Source organism: Rhipicephalus microplus, chromosome 4 (genome assembly GCF_043290135.1).
Source record: "Rhipicephalus microplus isolate Deutch F79 chromosome 4, USDA_Rmic, whole genome shotgun sequence".
In the NCBI taxonomy this organism is placed as follows: domain Eukaryota; kingdom Metazoa; phylum Arthropoda; class Arachnida; order Ixodida; family Ixodidae; genus Rhipicephalus; species Rhipicephalus microplus.
Window position 1 is genome coordinate 28,062,325 of NC_134703.1, and position 17,914 is coordinate 28,080,238.

Genomic DNA, 17,914 nt, shown 5'->3' on the forward strand with positions numbered 1-17,914 from the left:
GATGCGACCAGCGCTTGCCCCCATGTAGTGTCGACAACTCCACGTGCGATGTTGAGTCTGTGTGCAGTGCTGATGAGTCCGCTTATCAAGGTCACGGGTCCACGTGTGGTGTTGACGCGTCCACAAGCAATGGTGACCATGCTTCTGCGAGCAAAGACAACCTGGCATCGGCAACCGTAGACCTCTGCGCGTCAAGTATTCAGCAGCGGATTTCGGCTCCAACTCTCACTGATGAAGAAAGAGATGGTACGACGAGAAGAAACGCGAGCGTAAGCTTTGAATGCATTGTCTGCTACCACGGCCACAAAAAGGAAATTTGAACTTCTAAATGACGGCAAAAGTGACGATGATATTGCTTCCGAGGCATCATTTTTTGTAGAACACAAAGTGATGATGAATAAGCTGCTGCCCAGATTTTGCTGCCACCAGTGTGGAAGGACCCCAGTACATTTTGAAACTGGACTTTCTTTTGGGTTCATAACTAAAGTGGAAGTGCTATGCATACCTGTGAAGTTCAAAGATTCCAAATCAGACATGACCGAAATTAAGGACATGTCTGGCTTCCCAAACTAATCTTTGGCACCGTCAAGTTCCCCATAGAGTCAATGTAATAAAAAGTACGAAATTTTGGACAGTTTTAGCTTTCGCCATCTAATTTTTTGGACATTTTACCACCAGCCGCAGACTCAAAGTCACCATCTACGCTGCTATTTTGGTGGTTTTGGTACCCTTGAATTCATTGCGCCACAGTTGCCGTACAGTTGAAACCGCAAATGACACATTCTAGTGCACTCCAATCCACTGCCAGCCGTAGCTAAGTCAAACCTTTGGCCACAGCCGCATCGTGCTGTGCCTGTGGCCTGGGCTGCGACACGCTGTGCAACTATGGTCTGCCGTCGCCATGCTTGCAGACTCGTGGAAGGCGGTTGTGCAACAGACCCGTCGGAACTGTTTTCCCCACGCGAGCTTCACACTACACGCCGAGACGGTCGTTTCACGTAGAGTGGAGAGCGTGTGCGACGAACTTCCACCCACAGACATTACATGCCTTCGACGATCTGCATGCTGCCGTTGTTTCGATTCCACCCGGGATAACCTTTGTGGATTTCGCCAAGTTGACGAAGACCCCGAGCTATGTGCGAAATTGACCGATGACAAAATCATTCGTCAAGTTATGGAGGATTCTGACGACTCCGACACTGTGATCGAAGAGGCAGCACTTACACAACCAACGAGCTCAGAGTTGATGCAAGCAGTGAGACTGTCATCGGTGTACAGCAACAGCATGACGTTAGCTGAAATTGAGGCAGACACCATCACGGGCAAGTGGAACGTTGTGCCAACGAAAATAAGCTACTATGAAACAACCTGGATATGCACACAATCAAGGCATACCCAGAAGCAATCTTGAAGCCAGCAAAACTAGATGACATAAACTACCACGACAATAAATATTCCATTCTAAGAAGGCATACTGTCTCATCCTCTCCACATTTCTAATTGTGAAATTAGGGAAACACAAGTTCTTATTATTCACTCGTGAATATTCCTATGGCATTCAAATGAAATAAAGAAGGTAATCTTTTCTTTCGATTGAAATCTGAAAGTTGCTATAAGATGCGGGGTCGGCGTAAAATTGTGTCGTATAGCCAAGGTTTTTAATGCATTATTTCTGAGGGAACCTTTCTAAGACCAAGCTAGTTCATCATAAAAGAGGGTCGTTGCAAAACCGGGAAACAAATAATCGAGATTGTACTGTATGGTCACGATACTGGTTAAACCATCTACATGTTAGGAAGTAAAGTACCCAAATCACTGGGAATAGACACCAATTTCGCACACGCTCTTGTGGTCCCTATACTTTTGCTCACGGGTGTACATGTACATAAAGGAAGCTCACCTTGGAAGCAGTTCTCCTTCTGCTCTCCGCGCAAGATTGCCGACAGCACGGCGGAGATATTTCGTATACTGCATGGTGAGAAGCGCTGGTTGTTGGGCTGGTGGCCTTGGGTCGCACTAGCATACATGATGTAGTTGCCCAATGTTCCCCCTGGAACACACTCTGGCGGGTAGTCGTGCTGCAGTGCAAAAAGGCAAGACGGTCGTGGGTTAACAAGCAACCGTTCTCCAACATAATGGAGCAGAAGTGAACAGAGCCAACCTTTGTGCTTAACTGCATCCAACTGTTCACTTCATGTTACAGCACCACTGTTATTCGTGACAACTGCATCAAATGCAATATGCAAAGCTAGAAGGGGGAGGTGACAGTTCAATAGCTTCAAACCAGCCCCCCTCCTCCACCACACAATTTTTTTTTTACTTTTTGTATGTATACAGGGTTTTTTTACTAAAACCAAATACTTATAAAACCATAACTATTCAGTTATAGTAACTATAACTGAATCAAAGAGACATACAGTTTGCTGTTATGTGGCACTTATTTGGGTATTATTTATAATGTACTTAATTAGTTGGTCAGCTAAAATCAATTCTACAAAAATTTTAGAGCCAATTATGTTTTGTTATGCAGTAAAGGGCATTTAAAACAATTAACAATTTTTTGTGGTAACATACATGCTGCATAAAAATTTTTTCACCGTCTCGAAAAGAGCTCGCGAAATTTGAAATAAAACCATGTGACTGTGCATGAGCACTACTGTTTCATTATTATGTACTTAATTAGTTGATCAGCTAAAATCAATTCTACAAAAATTTTGGAGCCAATTATGTTTTGTTATGCAGTAAAGGGCATTTAAAACAACTAACAATTTTTTGTGGTAACATACATGCTGCATAAAAATTTTTTCACCGTCTCAAAAAGAGCTCGCGAAATTTGAAATAAAATTATGTGACTGTGCATGTGCACTACTGTACTGCAGCATTCTCAACTAGAGCTGTTTATCGCTGCCACCGCCAGTTTTGCTCTCACAGCTCTGCACCACAGAAGTCCCAAGAGTGCTCACGACGCCGAAGCTGCCACACAATAATGGCAGTGTGCCACTGTTTGTATTTTCTTTTAATTCGAATGCGCAATTTGAACATAAAATGATAAAATAAATAATTTAATCTTGAAGTTGCTCTGCCTTTCTCTCCTCCACAAGTCTCATAAACATTGCTTGACCTCAACAAAGTGACATCCTCCAGCATTAAAGGGCAATGTCCAACTCCCTGGGTGCTATAATTCTTGAACCTGCTACAGTATGCATAGATAAAAAAAATAGATAAATATAAATATTAGCAAGGTGAAGGTGCAGCAGGGCGCCTAGATGGGACAAAGGATTACAAATAAGCACACATACACAGCGCTGTGTATGTGTGCTTATTTGTAATCCTTCGTCCCGTTTAAAATGCCGACACATTGGAAAGCCAATGCCAAGCACTGTGACAGTTTGTTTTGCCATGGTCCAGGCACCAGTTGCCTAGCTCAAAGCATGTTTGAAAAACGAGTGCCATTGTGTGGACTGAAGACGACAGAAAGAAACAAGGAGGAGCACTAACTTCCAACTGAGTTTATAGAGCACCAACGAAAATCTATATATGCCAAAAGCACAAAGAACAACAGTTGAAAGTTAGTGCTCGTCCACGTTTTCCCCGTGTTCTCATCTTCAGTTCGCACTATAGCACTCGTCATGGCATACCAACTAGCCCAAGCTCCTACCCTTCTATGCTTGAAAGCACTTATCAGCACAATGCTATAGCCACTAAACAGTCAAGACAGGTGTTGAAAAGCAAGCCTATTTTTGAATGTTGCTAATTAAAACAAGGTTTATTACTTTAAAAATTGCAAAACACTTACAGGTGAGCCAAAGTTGTGGCCTATCTCATGGGCAAAGGTGATCTCGGATACCTTCAGTGGGATCTTGGCATTGTGATTGAGGAATGTTATGATGCCAGTGTTGAGACTGCGCTTGACATTCTCAGACTTTCCGTTGATGTTCTCAGAGTATGTCTTGTACTTCTCACAGATGCCACCAGACGCACCTGCCAACAGAGCAAAAGTGATGCGTATTAACTAAATCAACACAAAGGGTTCCAACGCTAACTCTCACGTTAGTCTTGAAGAAGTGGTAATAGTGAGACTATTTCATTTTAACGCAGAAAGGTGTTGCTGGGCCCCTTTAACGTAAATATCAGAGCAAGTGCACAGACATTACAATGCTGGTCTCTATTTTAAACAATAAGTCTTTTTTTTTTTTTTTAGAGTTTCACAAGTTCCCAGGGAACCTGCTCCATTACATTGGTCATACAAGTCGGCCTTTGCATGTTTAGCAAAACCTCATTCAGCAGTTTTTTCTTCATCGGTTCCACTTTGCAACAAAGTTCGCCTCTGTCCCTAAAAATCAAGTTGCATGCATAAAAGTGCTAGAACTGTGAAGTCTTAGATGCATTTGAGAATGAGTGAATGAACACGTCAGCGAGTCTTACCATTAACCGATGCCACCCAGGCCAGACCCAAGGTGCCATGTTGGAAATCCCTGAAGGTCCACACATAGGCCAGGCAGAAGTCATCATGGTTGGATAGAGAGTTGAGGTTCAGAAAGTTGGACGCATCCAGGTTGCCCGCACAGAACGGATTTGACCGACGATGTCTATCATCGTAGCAAGCTGAGCTGTCATTGATCTGCAATAAATGGTCCACATAAACACAGAGAGTCCATTGTGGCTAACAAGCTGTCATGAATAAGTGATAAACCTCGAGAATGTGCAATAATACAGCTTTACAAACACCAAACCTTAAGCAACTGAATAAAAAAAGTGGCACAAGCTAGCCATAAAGGGCAATTAATTCTCCCATGCCCAGGTTTGCGAGCTTGCTAGCCTTGGGAATCTAGAGTGATGTGGAACCCCTAGCTTTTCTCTTTAAAATGATGCACTTTTACCATAAAAAAAAGGAAAGAAAGGAATATTTATGCCATCAGTTGAGGATGGGAAACAGCTCAAGAAATAAGCATCTACACAGAAGAAACAATCGATCGGGCGCAATCAGCAGAGTCACTGTTTCCTCGCTGGCCAACACGGAAATGGTGAATCACTGTGCCCAGTGGCGCAGAAAAGAGCCTGGTTGCTACTATTCATGGGTGGATGCCTTCATGAGTCGGTGATAGGAACACTGTGGTCTTGCGTGTGCTAAAAGTGGAACGATGTTGTTCGTAAGCCCACTTATCACAGTACCACTTAACGTTTTTTTCAAGCATTTGAATCGTGATGTATAAAAGTTGAAATTACTGTACGCTTTCATTGCCCTACAAAAGGAGCCGAACAGTCATGGTAATTGCGACGTCACCTTGAGGTTGAGACCGTTGACTTGGTAGTTCGCGATATTGTACAGCAATATCTGTGACTGTAGTGGTTTCCATTGGCTTTGCATGGCTTACAGTGAAAAGAAATTGAAAGATTGCAAACACGCTTGTACCGATTTCCTAGCACATGTTTGCCAGAGATAATTATAAAAACACATATTCATTACAGATGCTATTTAAACATGATAATGGGTTTCAGCTATACCAGATATATTGTATACCGTAATTACTTGAATCAAACGCGCACCTTTTTTCCGGTTAAGCGAGTTCATAAATCGCATGCGAGTTAGAATCGAGTACGAAAAAAAAAATGAATACGGTCATTCTATTGCCATCGGCATTCCGAAATGGCCGCCCCCTACGTGCGTCGGCATGGCGCGTCGGCCATTTCTGCCTATGTGTTTCCCATGTGCGGCACTTCGTACGTGTGCTGAGGAGTTCGTCATCTTGGTGCGCATTAGCATCGACGGCATGGAAGGGCCGACTCCAAAAACTCGACGAGTACACCACCGTGTCGCTTTTAAAAGAAAAGTCATCGCGTGTGCCGAAACGGACGTAAAGCGGGCTGCATCGCGGTCGTTTGGAGTTCCGAAACGTGCGTGCGGGACTGGCGGAAACAAAAGCAGAAGATTGTCGACAGCAAAGCTTCACGCAAAGGCTTCAGTGGACCACAGCAAGGTCGGTTTCCGCAAATTAAAGAGCTGCTCAGCGAGTATGTGCTTGGGCAGCGAGCGGCACGGCGGCCCGCGACGACAGAACTGCTCCAAGTGCGGGCTATGCAGTTAGCCTTAGAATAGAAAAAGGGCTAATGCGGAGCCAGTTTAAAGCGAGCAGGTGCTGGCTAACTAACCTTATGAAGAGGAAAAGCTTTTTCCTTCGAAGGCGACCAGGCATATGCGAAAAGTTTTGCGGAGGAGTACGATGAAAAGCTTCACAGTTTTCAGAGGTTCGTCCTAAACTTGCGGCACAACAACGGCCACCTGCTTGGGCAAATCGGGAATGCTGATCAGACGCCTCTTTACTTCGACATGCCTGGCACCACAACTGTCGAGAAAAAGGGGGCGAAGCAAGTTCGCGTGCTGACATCGGTCCACGGTAAAACTAGTGACGGCAATGCTCTGTTACACGTCAGATGGGGACAAGCTTCGCCGTACCTCATATTTAAATGGAAGACGCTCTTGAAAGGAGTCGTTTTTTCGAGTGGTGTGGTCGTGCGGGCCAGCGAGAAAAATTGGTGCGCGTTGCAATCGATGTCTTACGTTGTTTTTGTTTTTTTTTCGTCGTGGAAATCGGGTGCGCGTTACAATCGAGGGCGCGGTAGAATCGAGTAAATCCGGTAGGTTCAGCTTTTTTGTATATTACGGAAAAAATAGTGGGTATGAAAACAACAACAAATAGAAGCATGGCCATCAGTGATGCTACTAGCAATATTTTGAGACGCTTTGTTGAAGAACAATCCATGAAAACATTTATGTTTTCTGCATGTATGCTATCTGGAACAACACAAAGCGAAAAGAAGTGCATGTTAATAGAAACTTAGCTGGGCAGTATGTTGTATGTTTGCTATTCATTCAGTTTTTGCCCTCAATCAATTAGCCAGACGCAAACAGTTCGATGAGCTGGCTTCTGGCCAAGTGCTTAGGCGAAAACAGTTTGAAAATAGAGCAAAGATTGTATGTAGACAGGATTCCATTCTTAATGCCTTACACTGGCACATAAGTTGAATATGACTCATTAGAGCTATAATAGTTCATTCCTTTATTTGAAGGGGAGCTTTGGCATTCTTTTAACTACACTACATTTATGTTTTCAAATGGTTTTGGCAGCGCCATATCAGGTAGGTCAGTTCTATTGCTTACAAACTCATCCACAATTTTAAGTAATAAAAAAAAACAGCGTGCCAAAACCTAAAAAACAAACAGGCTACGGCTTCAAGTAACGTCTACATTGACCATAATGTAACCACAGAGCACAGAGTGCTGATGCCCGAAACTAGGAAGCTGCAATGCAATCTGACAATACATCAAGCTGTTCGAGCTTTTTCAAAGTTGTTGGCAGTGTTATCACTCACAATTTTAGCTCTGAATCATCACTGTTCACTTTTGACTGCCTGCTTGGTGAGGTAGTGATATAGACTTCATCACAAATGCAGGGTGGCCAGCATTCAAAGGATTCATGAAGTCGCTATTTATTTGAAAAATTGATTTTCATAAAAATTAAATGACTTGCAGTAAGTTTAGTTTGGCACAGATTATTGGAGTACCAAAAAAAATTTAATTGAGATCAGTGGACACCAACAAATAAGAGATGCCCTTTTAAGCTGAGCCACAAGATGGTGCCAGCAACGTGGCTTCACACACTTGTCTCTCCTGTGACCAAACATACGCACTTTGTCATCAAAAACTCCCTGGGTGCCTGCCAGAAGCCTTTTGGGATGTTGCTAATATGCTTGGCCTCCCAAAAATACACTGCCAAGGCTGTGACATCAGCCTTTGTACTCCTGTGCAACAGTTTAGGAAGGAGGTAACACTTTTCTCTGTTGCAAAGGTCTGTACCAATAATTGAGAACTCTTTACAATTCAAACCTATTTAACACATACCCGTATCCTTTGCACGGCAAACTTGATATCCCGAATTCCATTGAAGTTGGTGCTCCGATAGATGCGGCTGGCAGCATCGACGTGTTGGGCTATGAGAGAGGAGATCTCCTCACGCGCCTTGACAGGGTCCCTGCCCGTGCTTGTGATGTGGTCCCAGAGGAAGGTGTCTGTCTGCACGAACAGGTTGCAGACGCGCCTCTTTGGCAGGTAGCTGGTCCCTCCAGTGCCCAAATGCAAACCGCCTGCTGACCGCAGGTACTTAGCTTGAGGTGCCTCCGAAAAATGGTGGTGCCCCTCCTCGCTTGGAGAGCGCACGGCACGCCTTGGCTTGCTCCAGCCACTCTCCTGTAATAAGGTCACAAGGCCAGTCACTCTGAATGTTTTCGAGGTACAGTTGAACCCCTTTATATAAGACATGCTCCAAGCAGCAATTCTTCTCTTTTATATGTCTCTTATAAACAGAGTACCACGCATGCATTTTTTCTTATCAGCCTGTACTTTACTGTAAGCATTCTGATGTCTCATACCCATTTGTCTCTTATATCAGTGTCTCTTATAAGGGGTTTGACTGTACTAGCTGCAAATATATCAGCAACGCTTTTACAGCATGTACTTGAACACATGTACATACACACAGCACATTCGAATGCTGTTAGCAAACAACACGTATGTGCAGCTGTTCCTGCTCGCAAAGTGTGCAAGCTGCAAAGAGGAGGGCATGATAAATTCAACAACATGGTACTCTTTTGCGGGTGTCATTATTTTGTCTTACCAACGTCTTTTCTATTTTGACCTCCCATGATAGCTTTTCGTTCAAAAATGAAGTGCTCAAGAAATGAACTGGGCAGTTTCACATGAATAATGAAGCACTTAAAGCAAGGATCAGCCTCTCGTGCGAAGACCTGCAGTCTATGCTAAGCATACTACACAGAAGTGCCATATTACATTCTCAACCAATAGTAATAAAATGTGGCACAAACAAGAGGCAAGAGTCCGCTGCGGTGCATCAGTGGCTACGGCACTCTGCCGCTGAACCAAAGGTCGCGGGTTCGATCCCAGCTGCAGTGGTCGCATTTCGGTGGAAACCAGTGTGCTGTGCGATGTCAGCGCATATTAAATAAAGAACACCAGATGGCCAAAATTTTCGAAGTCCTCCACTACGGCGTCTCTCATTATCATATCATGGTTTTGGGACGTAAAACCCCTGATATTGTTAGTATTATAAGCAAGAGGCAAGAAAATTATGTGGCATTCAAGTAGAAACTGACCTCAAAACAAGATACCTGAACATTGTGGGCGAGCACGTGCACCCAGCTACCCTTTCCCTTTTACGGCAGCGCGGCAGGCTAGTTGCGGGGACATGACTGCCCCTTCGAGACACAAGTCAATAAAGCCTCTTGCGAAGTGACTGAACACCCCCGCGTCCGGCACTCGGGATCCCCCTTTCCCTGCGCATGGAGCAGGCTTCCCCTCTTTCAGCGAGGGAACGTATGCTCGTCAGTGAGGGGAAACCGGGATGGTGAAGAAAACCGGGATGGTGTCAGATGCTCTCTCTGACACCGACCAAGGAAAAAGGTCGAACCCGGAACCCCCTGCGGGACAGGGACGACAACGACCAAGGTGTAAGTGTCTACCCTTGTTTTCTGTAGTGTCTCTATGTGACATTTACGCGTTATTACTGACGTATAGCAATAAAGTGTTGTTGTTTACCTAGCCTGTTGCCTTATTCGCCCGAAACCGTGAAGCTGCAATGAGACAAGCTACGGATAGGGGACGTTAATCGTGCACGGTACGACTGTGTGCGGCTGGAACATTAGTTATACCCTTTTGCGTCAGCCGTACATAGGATGGAATCCTTACAACATCGAACTAATTTTTTTGTACAAAGCCCAACACACGCCAGTACACTATATTTACACATCTCATTGTAAAATGCCACAGTTAATGTATGGAGCAAATAAATGTGACTACTTGCGCCCAGTCAGCATACCGTGGTACCTTTCACAAAGTAGCTGCCCAAGGTCATGAAAATTGTTATGAAACACCGATATTATTCCATTGACATGACTTCCTGTCATCAAGACTAAACATTTGCTCTGTAAATTAAAACAGGGTATTGTAATTGAAGGCTGGGTTGAAAACAGAGCCCAACGTTTTATATCTCAGGATGTTGCATCTATGCCTAACTGTTGATTGAGGTGGATCAGGCAACTCACAGCCGTATCTGGCACAGCACTGTTGGCAACTCTGTCCATCCATTGCCGCACGTCCTCCGTGATGCCACAGCCAGGCTGAGCAGTTTCATTCTCGTGGTCTGGAAGCTCGACATCACTGGCAGCATACATGATAGAGTGGTATGGACGTTCATCGGAAAAGTATTTGTTGGCCCGCTCAGCGTAATAGTGACCCTTTGTTGTCTCGATGCGCCCTTCAAACACACCATCGTGCAGAGCCCCAAATACATGACTCGTTGGCTCCCCTGAAAGAAGAGCAAAGCTAGTTAAACAAAGTGATAAAGGATTTTGCAAGGTACCGGAATATTCAACAAGCTGGTACGCAGGCCCAGAATAGGCTGAGCATGCTACGAGAATGCTTGCACTCACCTACTAAATGCCCAGAGTAAATGTGTGACAGGTCTACGTCCAGCGGCCTCCTGTCATGTGCCTCTATCACAAGGTCATTGCTGAATACTGATGCATCGCGTTTTAGCCTTAAATGAAAATGTCTGCAAAAATAAGAAGTGCCCACCATGTTAATCAACAAGCAGTACAGCTCCGCAGGTGTAAAGTGCAACAGACTATAAGTACTAACAAGCATCGCTCAAGCTTTCTTGAACTACATGCTAATTAATGGGGCAACTCTGAACATGAAGAGGCATAGCAACCATCAACAAGCCCAACCCATCAATTTTTTTTTTTTTGAAGAATTGCTTACCTTCTGCACATGCCTACTTATGCTGTAAATATACAATGCAACGCCTGAACATCAATCCTAGCTAAGCAGTATAGTTGTGCTTCTAAGCAAGGTCTGAGCACAAAATGATTTGGATGGTTGCTGTGGAAGAATGATATGCAAATACTTCGGTTCTCTAAAAATGTGAATTTCACAAATAGCTCAACATTTCTTTTTATATGGACACAACAGGCACCAACAGCATGCACAACATATGTTGCATAGATTCTATTCAGTGCAAGTGCCCAACGACCGAGCAACGTGGATTACGTCAGTATGTTGCACTGAATGTATACAGTCGTTGCAATGGCTCTTGAAGACCCTTTCTTAAATCAATTGATAATGTATGAAGCAGTTAGATCAGAGCAAGTAGACTGCAATGTGGTGGTCAATAACTAAAACACTGAATGCATGCAAGTACACATTTCATTTTCACATATATATATATATATCATCTTAAAGGCACCCCTTAAAGAGAAGGTTATATCCTCTTTATGCATGAAGAATGATGCACTTTCTACAAATGAGTAACATCCACATACAATAATGGCATTCAATACAAATACAACATTCTAAGAAAGAAAATGAAATAGTGTTTCTATATGCAAGTTTCAGTAGTTAGTAGTGCTAATTATGTTGTTTATTACTTCATTATTCTGCCAGTCAATCAGGTTCTATTTTAACATACAAAGAACACCATACGCCCCAAATGCGTATGCACTATGTTATTGGTTTCACTTCGAACGGGCAGTCTAACATCGTACTGCCTTCACCAAAGTGATCAGCAGCAATCGTATGCAGCACACTGAGACTAACTCGAGACATACTGACCATGCAGATGTTTCCCTTCCGTCTGATAACCAATGTGGTATACTGAGCTCTTTTGGCCAGATGTTTACACAGCAAGCACAAACAAGCTGTTTACACAAATGCAGCCACCGGTACTTAAGGAGTTTTAATTGGTGCATACACATATAGTGAAAAATATATATATATTGTAGACATTCATGAAATGGTGTCTGTTCAATAGCTACCTGCAAAATACTATTAGTGGGCTTCCAAAAAAAATAGTGAAAGGGGAAGATGGAAGCTTGCGATGAAAAATTCGTAAACAGGCATTTCGAATTAGTGTGATCCGTAATTATTGCTACGCATGATCTTTTAGCAAAGAATCCCTACTGATGTAAAGTGCTGCCAACAGGTATATTAGGAAAACAGCATACAGAGGATACAGGGCTTCCCAAGCTGGTCGTACCTGTTATGTGCATAAAACTTGAGGTGAAGTGCTGCGTCTTGGTCTTGTGGAGACCTCTTGATGCGCATGTGTCGCTCATGGATATCATCATGATTGTACATCAAAGGCTCATAGTGTCGTACAAACCTATTAAGTCTCCTTGCTGCAAAGAGAACACGAACATTATGTCGGCTTTCATTATAAGGCAATGAGCCTGTAGCAAAGCTAAGCTGGCAAAATGAAAACTGGAATATAAACAACACACTGCCTTCAGTAAAGTACGTCTTCCTGCTGTGAAGAGAACAGAAAGGTTATGACATCCATGTTTAATATTTCAGGACAATGCCAGTCTGCCAGTATTACCTTTATTTTGTATTTAGTTTGATGACCTGAAAACTCTGTTCTACTACAAACTGTTGCTTGTCTAAGAAAATTTAATATGGTTCCTCAAACAATATTTAATAGCACATAGTAAGAACTGTTATAGACCTGCTTTACATTTTATCAATATCAATGTGAAAGCCTTCCTTATGCATGGACGAGTTTGTTGGAGCTGGCTTTTAAGGATATGATAACTGACTGTTAGTGTTCAGGTTCATACAGTCTCTACAGTAAGAATAAATTCTGCGTTATGCCAGCACTGATTGAAACAGCTAGGTATGTCTGGACATTCTATAGACGTTCTGACAGGTGTTATAAGTATTCAAGAACTGGCATTGCAACAAGACAGCGAAAAGAAAGGCACATTCACGACCTTCAATAGACCTCACCTGATGTGTAACAAATGTCCTGTGAACATCATCTTCTCTGCCTTGTTTTCACTTGTGAAATGTATTTATTGTATGGCAACTTTACGTGCAAGCAACTGCCCCGTTCAAGGTCCCGGAGAACCAAAACTTGTGCATTAGCAAAGGCTTTATATAATGGGCTCAGAACACAAACAATTCTGAAGGCCAAGTATAACAACACGTGAAGTAGGTATTAGCCAGGCTGATACATGCTTTCTGTAGGCTATTGAAACATGTTCGAGGAGGGCTCAGAAGATACAGTAAAGAGCACATTACACTCTGCGATATTTGTACATACTCTTTGCAATAATTTCCACAAGTGTGGCAGGCATTTTATTTCAAGGGACGAGAGTTGAGACTTATACATGTACACTGGTGTGTATATTTCTGTCTTTCTATTGTACTACATGCAAACTAAAAATTGAGGAAAGAGAATTATTTTCCCCGACCCACCCACAGCTGTGCCACCTATGATTCCTTATATGTATATACCCACACCTCTAAGCCTAGTTTAATAATTCCAAAAACCTCAAAAAGCAATTGTTTGCACTGGAGGCTGATCTAATGCAAAAGAACTTTACTAGTCACCGCTTTTTAAAATTAAATCCATGTAATGGTATACACGTGTGGCTGGTCGTTCCAGCAGTGCGAGAGAAACGGAGGAGAACCAGTCTGTTTGCGAGCAAGAGCAATTAAAAATACATGAGCGCAACGCGAGCACCACCTGTGAACGGAACCCGTTCTGCGGTCAACCAGGACGACCCGTTCGTTGGGGCACCCAAACCTCGGCGGAAGCTGGCTCGCCAAAAGGGTCCGTGCGCCCAACTAGTTCACACAGCTGCTGTTCGCAGCGATGCACACCACCAACCGGCTCCGTTCGAAAAAACACCCTCTCTCAAAAATGATGCCTGTGGTAGCGGTCGCGTCAGCGGCACGACGACGGGAGGAGTGGCGGTTCACCTCAGGAAGTCGTCAACCGACCGCCTAGCCCCTCGCCCTCGCCATTGTTCGAGGCGCGATCGGGCAGACCGTGCCCACTACCGCCGAGCAACTATGCAACGACAAAAAGAGACAAAAAAAAAAAGGGAGCATGCCGCGCGCTTCGCGTCCCAACCTCGCTGTACGCCCACGCAAAAGTGGGATAGGATGCACGGATCACGTGCCTCGCCTCGCTCTGCGCCTGCCCCGACCAACGCGCGCGAGGAAATCGCCCGCACCTCAACGGACGCGCCGACGATGTCCTGCCCGGGAAATTTGCAGCCTTTGTTTACCAGCTCAGGCAAGACGTCAGTGAGACAAGACGCCCATCGACGAGGCGGCCGGTGAAACGGATGCACTGCGCTTTGCTATCTCGAAAAGATTGATTGATTCATTGATTGATTGATTGATTGATATATGTGGGGTTTAACGTCCCAGAACCGCCACATGATTATGAGAGCCGCCATATAGTGGAGGGCTCCGCAAATTTCGACAACCTGGGGGTTCTTTAACGTGCACCCAAATATGGGGGGCACACTGGCCTACAGCATTTTCGCCTCCATAGAAAATGCAACCGCCAGGATTCGATCCCGCTACCGGTGAGTCAGCAGCCCTTAGCCACTGAACCACCGCGGCTGGGCAATATCTCGAGGAGATTACACGCGATAATGAAATGAGAGGTAGGATATGAGAAGGTTTCCGGTTCTTCGGCCGGCTGTGCGACACGTTCCAAGAACGTGCGCTTAAAGCGTAGGGACAAAATCGCGGTGAACAAAATGAATGCTCGTGGACTATTCGGAACCACACAGTCGCATTGCACCATGGTTCAGGCGATATGAACATCGGTCACAAACGTTCACATTAAAGCAAGCCGATCCGAAAACGACCAGATAAAACATCTTTTTTACAAGATCTGAAAAAAAAAAAAACAAGTCGAGAAATGTCTTGGAGAGATCGCTAGGTGGTAATCGAGCCCGCGATAACAGTGGTTTTATTTCTCGTTCACCAGTTACTTTTACAACGGAGCTGGTGTTCGCATATACTATCATCATGAGTGGTTTCTACATTCCCCCGGGACGTTAAACCCCACAAATCAATCAATTAGATTCCTAGCGCGTGCGACCTCAATAATTGGGACGGCGCAGACTGGGGTATTTCTGCGGGGTATCACACGCCAAGCGGTGGGTGGCCACAGAACAGCGGGGAGACCGGTGATGTTGCACTGCGACTGTCAGCCGAGCAATCACAGCAGATAATTGCACGGTGACAATAAAGAGCCAGAAATGGGAGGATCGTTCACCTTTTGAGGATAAAAGCGCCCCCACCCCACCCCTCCTTATCGGACGTCACATTATCAGACCAGACATTCAGGATGTGTGCAAGCGTTGGTTGCTCACTTAACGAGCACTCCCCGATTTACGATCGCGCAGCTTTTTCTGGCGTAAAGAGGTGGGAAAGGGAGTCATGCATCGAATTTCAGAATAGATAATTTGCGTGCACAGTTGACTTACGACGCAGGCACAAAACGCTTCTGTACGCGCTACAGGGGCACCGAAAGATATCGATGGTTGGTTGGTATGTGGGGTTTAACGTCCCAAAACCGCCATATGATTATGAGAGGCACCGTAGTGGAGGGCTTTGGAAATTTTGACCACCTGGGGTTTTCCGACGTGCACCCAAGTCTGAGCACACGGGCCTACAACATTTCCGCCTCCATCGGAAATGCAGCCGCCGCAGCCGGGATTCGAACCCGCGACCTTGCGGGTCAGCAGCCGAGTACCTTAGCCACTAGACCACCGCGGCGGGGCTCCGAAAGATATCGAGCTGCATTTACTAAAGCATCCTCAAACAAACCATCGAAGGGAAAAGCCACTCTTGCCGAGATCGATTCGGCAATCACGAACAAGGGGGAAATGTGAAAACAGTGGTGATGACACCGTGCACCTTGAAGCTATCGTGCACCTTAGCCACGATAGAACAGATGACGCCCATTTAATTTAAACTCCAAAGCGTTGAGAAATTTCACTGTCGGCGTCGTTGGCTGTCAGCGAAAAATTTATCATGTCCTTGAGCGAAAAGATCGAGAAAGATGCAAATAAAAAGTACATGAGCAGGCGATGCACGCGAGACCGATTACGTTATCGCGTTCCGTATCACGCGACAGCGTAATCGGTCCCGCATAACATCGCGTGCTCATATATTTTATCCGTTTCAAGATGAGCTTTCTAAGGCAAAACTCAAGCGTCTTCAAAGTTTGTTTGTTTGCTTTGTAATTAAGTATGGCCTACACCATCACAATTTAACCAAAAGTGCTGCCAATTCCAAAAACTTGAGGCACACGGCCGTAAAACGACAAAATAATTCTAAATTTGTAACGTAACGCCAACGAAGTGACACAGTGTGTACGCGTGAAATTTCGAAAATGACGTAACACTTCATTAGTCGCAACCGCCTCAGTGTTTCCTCTTTAAAGTGTCTTCAAAAAGCGGATAAATTATAGCACCAAGCTCAGTCGAACTGCTCACTGTGTCGGGTATACAGTTCATTCTCCCCCTTTACATCGGAAAGTCAACAATTGGTACGATTGCACGAGTAAGCATGGAGTCAGGAAAACAAACTTCGTGCCACATCCTTGCCCACCACAGCTACCGATAAGCACCAAATGTGTGCCATTTGCGATAGCGTATCACTGTATTGTCCCGGCAACTAGTCATATATGGCGCCACGCTCGTCAAACACAATCACCGCTTTATTTTAAGCTGCAATGACCCGTGTCCCCCCCCCCCAAAAAAAAAGCGCTGAATTGCCTAACTCGCTCTCTGCCCAGCAAAGGCCATCTCACGGACGACTCGATCACTTTCCCAGTAATTAAGGGCAGCCGAAAAATAAAATAAAAATTGGCACGGCCTCCAGCATTAAAAGCCACACAACGCTTGAAAGAGCGAAGTTGGACGAAATCAGAAGACTAATCTGGTTTTTAATGGGTTCATTCAAGGACTTAGCTGGCGATGCAGGTTGGTTCTAGGTCGTTGATGGGCTTTTGCTAGATCGATTCTCAGTGCATTGATTTTTCGAATTAAACCACAAGTAAACACGATACGGACGTCCAAGCACGAGATACAGAATATCGCTCTGAAAGCAAACGTTCGCATATTTCAACGGGTTGCTTATTGTAGCTTTAGCTAGCCAGAACTTTGTTGTAGCTAGGTGGAAGTTCTTAGCTATATCGAGATTAAGCATTGACTGACTGATTTGTGGGGTTTACCGTCCCAAAACCAGCATATGATTATGCGAGATGACGTAGTGGAGGGCTCCGGAAATTTCGACCACCTGGGGTTCTTAAACGTGCACCCAAATCTGAGCACACGGGCCTACGATATTTCCACCTCTATAGGAAACACAGCCACCGCCGCCGGGATTCGATCCCGCGACTTGCGGGTCAGCAGCCGAGTACCTTAGCCACTAGATCACCACGGCGGGGCCGAGATTAAGCATGATGTGGCTAGGTTGGGCTTGGTTATATCGAGGTTAAACTTGCACAGTGTGTGTGTGTGGGGGGGGGGGGGGGGGGGGGGGCACGTACCGGTTTACGATGATAATTGTGTGACAGGCAGCACGATGACACATACCCATCTGCTTACATTAGCTTTCTTCATACTTAGTGGACCAGTGGTGAGTACTGGGACTTATCCGATTTATGCGGGCACATAGCCATTTGTAATCCCCGTTTTTTTTTTTTTTAATAAGGGGCGTACAAGGAACAACTAGCTAAACAATTCCGCTGTTACGAAGACTCGCGCGGGCCCCGACAGTTAATCCTCCCGCGTGCCACGTTGACAAATACGCCAGCAATAGCGAGTTGCGTTTACTCAATTCCATGCCAGTGTTGTTGCGGACAGACACGATATTGCGACACACAGAGCAACCAAATCAATTACAAATCAGAGCGCTCTACATTACGTACGTGAATCACGCGCACGCTGCAACCGTTTTTACACCACCCTTCAACAATCTTATCTCTTAATGTATTGCAAAACGAACCAGCCACGAAGGCATCATCTC

At 44.9% G+C, this 17,914-nt stretch overlaps 1 protein-coding gene across 1 annotated transcript in view; it reads right to left on the reverse strand.

Annotated features, from left to right (window-relative positions):
• Positions 1–17,914, reverse strand: part of LOC119171781 (zinc-dependent metalloprotease kuz) — a 63,769-nt gene that overhangs the window by 41,372 nt on the left and 4,483 nt on the right. The window contains exons 2-8 of the mRNA XM_037422618.2: positions 12,108–12,249; positions 10,504–10,625; positions 10,117–10,379; positions 7,901–8,245; positions 4,426–4,621; positions 3,797–3,981; positions 1,901–2,078 (exon numbers count right to left, since the gene is read on the reverse strand). Coding sequence (XP_037278515.2) covers positions 1,901–2,078; positions 3,797–3,981; positions 4,426–4,621; positions 7,901–8,245; positions 10,117–10,379; positions 10,504–10,625; positions 12,108–12,249 — 1,431 coding nt within the window. The remainder of the gene's footprint in view (positions 1–1,900; positions 2,079–3,796; positions 3,982–4,425; positions 4,622–7,900; positions 8,246–10,116; positions 10,380–10,503; positions 10,626–12,107; positions 12,250–17,914) is intronic.